General features: G+C 41.2%; 1 protein-coding gene across 1 annotated transcript in view; it reads right to left on the bottom strand.

Annotated features, from left to right (window-relative positions):
- mctp1b (multiple C2 domains, transmembrane 1b) overlaps positions 1-8,632 on the bottom strand; it is a 29,538-nt gene that overhangs the window by 10,918 nt on the left and 9,988 nt on the right. The window contains exons 2-6 of the mRNA XM_069166738.1: positions 3,920-4,034; positions 3,674-3,816; positions 3,402-3,481; positions 2,808-2,931; positions 368-406 (exon numbers count right to left, since the gene is read on the bottom strand). Coding sequence (XP_069022839.1) covers positions 368-406; positions 2,808-2,931; positions 3,402-3,481; positions 3,674-3,816; positions 3,920-4,034 — 501 coding nt within the window. The remainder of the gene's footprint in view (positions 1-367; positions 407-2,807; positions 2,932-3,401; positions 3,482-3,673; positions 3,817-3,919; positions 4,035-8,632) is intronic.

Below are 8,632 nucleotides of genomic sequence, written 5' to 3'. Positions count from 1 at the left end.
TTTTTTTTTTTAGCTCTACGGCACAAAGAAACAACAAACCAGGAAACATTCACTGGTTTGAGTTTCGTTTTTAACTGCGTTTGGATGACTTCGGCCTGATAACATCGTGTTCGGACACAGGTGGAGGAACGCAGCCGGAGGTGGAAATGACGGCGACACGTGGCGACGAACCAACATTCACGGATGTCAACACAAAACATGGCGCGACGTCTATTTAACGTCCGAGCTGTGAAATAAACCTTCGACACAATGAACTAAAGAGAGACATGAAGGTGACGAAAGTGTCAGAACAGTTAATGCAAAACCTGGACACACACACACACACACACAGACGACGACAACGATGATGATGATGGTGGAGATTTACCTTCGTGGATCGTTTCCAGGACCTCCTGAGCAGCATAGTCTAAATATACATCAAAACACATCATTTAAATTGACTCTTGCAGGGGGGCGAGGAGACTAAAGGGCGATTCTAACTACAGAGGTGTGATTTAATTAAACAGCAAGAAACCAGAGGATAGCATTCGGGCCACTAGGGGGCGCTGTAGGACAGATTTATTTCCGACTACGAGGTGCTAAAAGCAGTGATGAATCGTGAGATTGTAAGAGTGAACGTTCATCGCGCTCGTTAGCGAGACTTTGAGAGTTTTCCGATTTGAGTTGATTCTGTCTGTTATTATTCATTATATTCCCCCTCTCCTCCTCTCCGAGTCACTGATGGTAACCGCAGCCTCACAGACTTCCCATGATTAATTTATACTCTGAATAAAACATGAACGAGACATGCTGTGTTTTAATATCTTAGAGCTGATCTGTGGAGACCGTCTTCAGACACTCAAAACGGGATAAATGTAACCGAACGGCGATTTAAAGATTTTGGTTTTTACCACGCGACGAATAAGAAAGAAAAGGTGCTGCTGAGTTGCAATGTGGGCGATGTAGAACTAAAACTTAAAATATTTCACCGTTTTCTGCTTTGACTTCAACCATTTACCCTTAAAATAAATGTGTTTGTAATTAGTCTCCAGCTCAGTATTTCATCTTTTCTTTGTACAGAATATAAGTCATTTGAAGGTCATTAAGATGCAAACAAAGCTTGAGTTTATTTAGATTTTTAGGCTTTACATTCAGGGCCACATTGAGATCAGCATTGAGGAGAAATGTAGCAACAGTTTTCTATAATTCATGTTGATCTTTATTTTATTCATAAGGAGTTATGAGGAGAGATGAAGCCCCCCCCCCCCCCAAAAAAAAAAAAAAAAAAATGGAGATTAAATCCTACAGAACAGCAACCAGGAAACTGACGGAAACGTCTTATAAAAACCTGTAAAGATGGACCTGATGAGCGTCCATCAGATGGTTGTGAACTAATTTCCTCTCTAGGTTAAAAAAAAAAGAAAAAGAAAAAAAAAAAGCTCGTGGTCGGACTGGGAGGTGAAGCAGGAAAGGCTCACTCATCTACAGGAAGTCTAATCACCACCGCACTCACTTTATTCACATAAGGCCTCCAGCGATACATCTTAACCTCCTTCTGCGACAGGAAACACAAAGACGCATCTTCATAGAGTGAAAACTGAACTAAAATCTATTTAACTGTGTGTTTTTCTACACACACACGTGAGCAGGAGTGATTTAATTTCAGGTTGGAGGGAAATATTACATTTTACTTCATTTATTTGACAGTTTAATTTGTTTGCAACTTGAGAGGATTAACCAATTAGTTAATTGGCAGACTGATAGAAAGTTAATTGAGATAATTCATTTTAATAATCAAGTAATTTATCATGCGAAAATGCCACAGACGTTATATAAAGACGGACGACAGGACAGCTCCCCAAAAGTGACATTGAAAAATAATTGGGTGCCCCCTGGTAGCTGGTAGAAGTAGTAATCATAAGCCCCGCCCCCTCCATGTTAACAGGTGAGAAGGGAGCCAATTGGTAATTTGGTACATATTATTGGGGCATTTCCGTGCATCGTACATTTTTCCTAATTATACTTAGAAACTTCTTGGATAAAACTTTCAATGCTCGACTTTTACTTGTAAATATTTTATACTTTTATTCAAGTAGAATACACCGCGTGTGTTTGCATGAACAAACAAATATTATACTGAGCTGATATTACTCTTGTAAGTAAGACGTCTTAATCCACTGTTACTGAAATGATGAGTAGATTAATGTATTAGTACAGTGATTTTTAAAACAGAGCAGTGTCTGACTGTTACCTGCAAATATCAACACTTACCTGAGGAACAAAATTATATCACATAAAACACAGCATTATATCATAATTTTCTGCAAACTGAGACACATCATAGTCTTGTCTTTCCGAGATTATTCAACTTTCTTAGAAAATGATTTGACTAATTTTACAATAAATCACTGTAAAATATGTCAAAAAATATTTTTGAAAGGAAAAAGAGCTGAGATACCTCACATTATAAAAACACTGTACATGTGATGTATATATTATTCTCAGCTCAGTTAACGCTGCTTCATTTTAATTTTGTGGTTTTGAGGCTTTATTGAGCTTACAAAACCCCGAATTTTACTCGTGGGAGCATCAACCCCGAGCCGGAGGAGTACGAAGACGAACAGCTGATCAGTGACTCTAAAGAAAAATAATTCAAATTTAATGATTGAAGGTTTAAGCTGTTCGCCGTGTCAAAAAAACTGATTAAACAGTTGATATTGACAACCGTTTAAATAAATATATTCATTAGCTGCCACTTCTGACTGTAACGTAACCGGTCGGGTGTTTTATTGTTGTCAAATAAAGTTGTGTATCATCAGCGTACGTACCCCCGAGTCCCGTTGCTCCTCGATGGGACTGTCTTCGGGCGTCAGGGTGACGGCCAGCTCCAGGGTCCCCAGGTCCTGATCGGTGCACTGAGGGTCCATCAGCACCAGAGTCACCGGTATCGTCCTGGAAACCAAGAACAGGTGCTGCACGATAAGTTCTGCTGCCAAGCACTGTCAGTCAGAAGTGATGTCTCGATACAGACTAATTACTGGATTACATTCAGAGACCGTGTTTTGTTTTGGGGTTTTTTTGGTATGTTTTTTTTTTGTTTGGTTTTGATTTGATTTGTTGGAGTCAGAAGTAGGTCGGGGTGGATGGTGGCACTTCACTCTAACAAAACAACCACAAAGAGACAAAAAAAACAATTTTTGACATACAAAACAACTACAAAGAGACACAAAATGATGAAAAACAACCACAGGAAGATCAGATATTGAACAACTCTCGCTGGGCTCATTACTTTTACTTCCACATTATTATTATTAATTTGATCATATAAAAATGACTGTATGTTATATGCCCTTGTATTATGATGAGGCAGTAGTGTAGTTGTGTTTGTGGAGCGCGGGGACTCAAAACATCTTGCGACAGACCTCTGCTGCTCCAGAGACTCCAGGTAAAGAAACGCAGCACCCATGAAGTCATCGGGGAGGCCGAAGTCGTAGTCGAAGACCTGCAGAGGAGCAACAGCAAATCTCCACTGACGCTCATTAGGAATTCACATGGAAACGCTGTGTGTGTGTGTGTGTGTGTGTGTGTGTGTGTGTGTGTGTGTGTGTGTGTGTGTGTGTGTGTGTGTGTGTGTGTGTGTGTGTGTGTGTGTGTGTGTGTGTGTGTGTGTGTGTGTGTGTGTGTGTCTCTTTACCTTCACATACAACGGCTCGCTCAGACTGTCCGTGATTAAGGTCGTCTTCTCGTCCCACACCGGGTTCAGGTTCTTGTTGATGGTTTTGCTCCTGAACACCTCTTTACCGCCGAGCTTGAACTTCACATACGGATCGCTGGTGCCTGAAAAAAGACGAATAAATCCGTCACATATACATCGAAAAATCAAGAACAGAGAAAAAAAAAAGAAAAAGAAGATAAACAGGTGTAAAAGACATGACTGCACCTCCTCTGTCTCGCACGGCCAGGTTGTGTCCTCTCTTCAGCTCTATCTCCAGCTTGTACAACCCCGAGATGGGGCCGGCTCGCTCTGGAGGGACCCCCGAGGAGCAAGAAGCGCCCTGTTTGCAGAAATTAAAGCATTAATTTGCATGTAAAAAAAAAAAAAGCCGTCACTCTGTCACCGTCCTGTCACCAGTGAACTCACCGACATTTTCTACAAAAAAAATTTACTTTTTTTTTTTTTTTTTCGGCGCTTTTTCGTTTTTTCGCCTTTACCACCTCGGCTTGCATTTGCATCCACGCCGGCTCGCTAACTGACTGAAGTGTGTAATTCGGCTCGGTAACTCCGTCCCAGCGACCGCTGACAGGAAATTACACGAGAGGCTTCCTCCCCTCCGACCACAAAGAGCTGATATTTCTTCCATTTCTTGTTCAACTCTGCTTCGGCAATGCGGAAACAGAACATATGTGACAGATACCCTGCACAGTGTTACTGAACTTTGCTTTATTATGTTGTGGGTACAAGAAAGAATGAACGTTTCTATGAACTCTCTAAATATTTATAAAAGTCTGATCGCAACAGGCTGAACTCTGCCAGCTGTCTCACCAGCATTGACCACACTTTGATGAATTTACAAAATTCTGCTACGTTTGCATCATTTATAACTTCAGCCAGTGCACACAAACACTGCGCATGGATTCAAACCAAGCACAGGCCCAACGGGTCAGGAGACCCGGGACCACAGCCTCTGTTTGAAGTGACTGCTAAAATTTCTGCTTGGAGGGTTGGTTTAAGAACTACAAAGAGACAGAAAACAACTACAAAGAGGCAGAAAACAACAAAGAGACACAAAACAATAACAAAGAGGCACACGTGCACACGGACTCACCTTAAAACTAAAAAGTCATAGATTTCAGCCTGTGTGGCTTCACGTCAGCGAGAAACTGCCAAGAATTCAATTCTAGACTCCTTATAAAAGGCTGCTAAGCAAAGCTAGCCGCATGCTAAGTGACAGAGCAACAGCCCCAAAGATGTTTTGGTGTGAAACACTTGAAAGTAAGCAGAAACTTTGTTTACACAAAAACAAACAAATAGTCCGATAGTGTTTTCTGGAGTCACAATGTGTTTTTCTTGTTTCTGTCTTGTAAGTGACACTTAATAACTTCTCACACCTGTTTTTTTTTTTTTTTTTTCATACCTCGATCAGCAGCTAATAAAAAATACATTTCCCTCAGAGTTACTGGTCAAAAGTACATTTTGAGTTGATGGCAGTGATGCAACAACACACCGTGTCAGCGACTTCAAAAGCATTGCAGCAGCTCAACCTGAAAAACGTTAAACACACAAGTTATGAAACACAAGCTCGCTTCCTGAGGCTGAAAAACGTCTGAAGTGTGCCAAGTTCTGCGTGGGAATTTTGCAAGTCCCGGAAATTGTAAAAAATAAGTGTAACGCCTGTGTAACCTGAAGAGGCTGAGAGTGTGTCGGGGGGGTTGGACGCCAGATCGTAGGAGGAGGAGGGCTGTAAAAGTTATGGAGTCTCCCGTCCTCAGTCATGTCACAAGTGGGGCAAGTCCAGGTCAAACCTGAGGAGGATAAATAAGGAGATAAAGGCCAACCAACAGACTGCTGGTGTGAAAGGAGGGGATGAAGTATTCCAGGTCAACTTTATATAGCTGAAAGTTCTCTAATAATATCACCTTATGGAACTGTTTAAACCGCCATGTTAGCAAACAGCTATTTATTTTGAGCGGTGGAACTCGTGACCTCGCGGTTGCAACACAAGAAGTTGTGTGCCACCGTATGCTTGTCATTCAGGTCGTAAAAAAACAGTTGCTCAGAAACTGCAACGTGGATGGCGTCTAGAAGCCACGGAGGCGAGCAATTTAGCAAGCTAACAGGCCGGTGAGGTAATGCAGGGAATGCAAAGGCACGGAGGGAAAAGACGAACGACAAAAGCTATGAAGTTATGAAGACAAACCCTACGTGACTGAAATCACGATAGGTTAGCTTAACATCCCACGAAAAATGAACTTCCGTGACCTCTGACGTTTCTGTAAACATCATGACTCGTGAACTCGAGGGCTTATAGAAAGTTCCAACTTTGTGAATACCACAAGAGGGCGCCGTTCATGCGGACTCTTCTCGTGTACACCGTAAATACGACAAGTGTCCACTGGATGAATATACATATTATATTTTGGTATATTATTATATCAATATTTGTTCTTTTTTTTTTTTTTTAGCTCTGTTTTTGGTCTCCACTCGCTTCCTGAGGAAAGTATCTGGCTCTCAAGCTGCTAAAGCCTCCATCAATTCATGTCGATGTATATATATAATAGATCAGATCGTGATTAGCCTAGCTCAGCATTAAGACTAAAAACAGGGGGCAGCTGCTAGCCTGGCTCAGTATAAAGTCCAAAAACACACTTTGTCTAAAACCTGTACAAGTCCTGACAAGTTATAGAGGGGTAGACTTTTGACAAATGTGCTTAGTTCTGAATTTTTTTTTTTGAGGAGAAAGATGACGTCTGTTTGTCAAGTGTGGAAAGTCGGTACTAGCTTAGCGCAAAGCTGGCTTAGCTCGTTCCTAAAGTCCAAAAACACACATACATTTTTTTTCCACATACGTGTTTGCATATAGTTTAAACACAGTATATTCAACATGTTAGCTTTGTAGGTGTTTGTATTGTGTGTTTTTTTTTTCTTTAACTCTGGGCTGCAGCAAACCAGCACTTTCCCTCTTGTTTCCAGCCTTTACGCTAAGCTCACACCGACTGCAGCTGCGTACTTTACACACACACACAAAAAAAAAAACGCATCTTCAGTCTCAAAAAGAAAGGAAACGTGTTGCATGAAAAGTGCCTATCGTGTGCTTTTGTTTGGCGGCTCTCATCGGGGAATGTTCATACAGTCGCTCTGCAAATATTTTCTTTGCGGCCGTCCAAAAGCGACACTTCGCCTCCAATGTTGACTTGTAGACGGTGGCACGGCACCAAAAAAGTGTCTTCACTCGCGCTACTTCTGATCACCTCGCCGACTACGAATGAACCGATTCGGAGCGGGAGCTAAAAACTGCAACAAAAACTAGGCGGTGCGGTCAGGGAGCTGCAGCTTGTTAACCAGAGTTAAGAAGCTGCTTACCGAGGATTAACTGTCTTGTGGCGGTAAATCAGGAAGCGAAGCCGAGAATAGCATCACGCAATCCCACCGGCTACACTGACGCTCGCCTATTTTCGGGACTGCACGTTTGTGTTTGAGCACACATCTGTGCATCAGGCTGCAATTAGGAAGCTAATTATTGTCACTGTATTTCATTTCATAGCACCTGAGACTTTCTATTCATCCCGAGCTGTATTTGATACATTTTTTTTGTGTATATAGTTTGTGTGTGTATTTATTCATTGGTCTAAGAAATTATTTGTATCTATCTTATTTTATTGTGCACCTTTTTTTTTAACCTAACTGTGTTTCTATGCTGCCTTGACGACTAAATTTCCCCACTGTGGGATTAATAAAATCTAAAGTCTCAGTCTACAGTTGAATTTGCCTGTGTTTTTATTGATGAATTAGGTAATTTAGTGGTTAATAGGTGTGTAAAATTTCCCGCAGCCAAAAGTGACACCTTTATGCTGACTATTTGGTCCAACCAACACCTCAAAAACCCAAAATATGTCATTTATTATCATGCATGGCAAAGAGAAGCCTCACGTTGCTTAAAAAAATGTCTAAAACAGATCAACCGGTTATCAAAAATGATATTTTCTTTCTCAATTAATCGAATTGTTGCAGCAGCACCGTACTGATTTATTTTTCCCATCACAAGTAACCCGATCTAGTAACCGCGTACGACCACTTGAAATACCGTTAAATGTCCGTCGAGAAGCACGTAACAAGATATAAGATGGAAATTACAGACGCTGGTGACGGAGGCTGAAAATCAAGTCAATAAAAAGGCCTGAAGAGAGCTGATGCTGAGCAGTATATCTCCTTCATGTCATCATAACATGAGGGCTTAACCCTCCTGGGCCCGTCGGCCCCGCACACTCTGGGCTGTAGAGACTGTAGAGGTCGATACTGAAACTAAAAGGCGCCCAGTGCACTCGTTCCAACAAAGAAAGTGAAAAATTGTTTTTTGGTTTTTTTTAAAAGAAGTTCAATCTTTTTTTAATCTTTTTTTCTTCGCATCTCGAGAAACGTGCGAGTTGTTCACTTTTATATTCACACGAGTAGACGATCAGTAGGAGTTCAAGCAGCCCGCAAAAAAAAAAAAAAAAAAACCAACATCAAAACACATGTATGATGCTAAAAACCGCTGCTGCTGCCTGGTTTTAACTGACCGAGGAAACACCTGCCACCGGAAAATGCGCACACGTCCGTAACGCACAGTTTCTCACACACGGCAGAAAGTAAAAGCACTTCCTGTTAGGCAAAAACACCAAATGAGCTTTTTTTTTTTTTTTTTTTTTTTTTGCAGCTGAAGTTCAGTCAGAATAAATTAGTTGTCTCAAGCTGCCAGTACGAACATTAAAAGGGATAAGACTGATGATATTTTATCATTTTGTTATTAGCAACAATCCAATTAAAGGAGAAAAACAGCTAATTGGGGTCAGAAATCGTCTTTTTTAGCATTTACTTTCGTTTCTTTGACGACGCAGCAACCGGCTTCAAAATGCTGCAACATATCAGATTTATAAGCGAGGCTAGGCTATACAT

The sequence above is a fragment of the Embiotoca jacksoni genome, unplaced genomic scaffold, assembly GCF_022577435.1.
Source record: "Embiotoca jacksoni isolate LCO1_2020_lvr unplaced genomic scaffold, fEmbJac1.0.p SCAF_10, whole genome shotgun sequence".
In the NCBI taxonomy this organism is placed as follows: Eukaryota; Metazoa; Chordata; class Actinopteri; family Embiotocidae; genus Embiotoca; species Embiotoca jacksoni.
The sequence above is the reverse complement of the archived record's forward strand: the minus strand, read 5'-3'. Positions and strand labels throughout refer to the sequence as shown.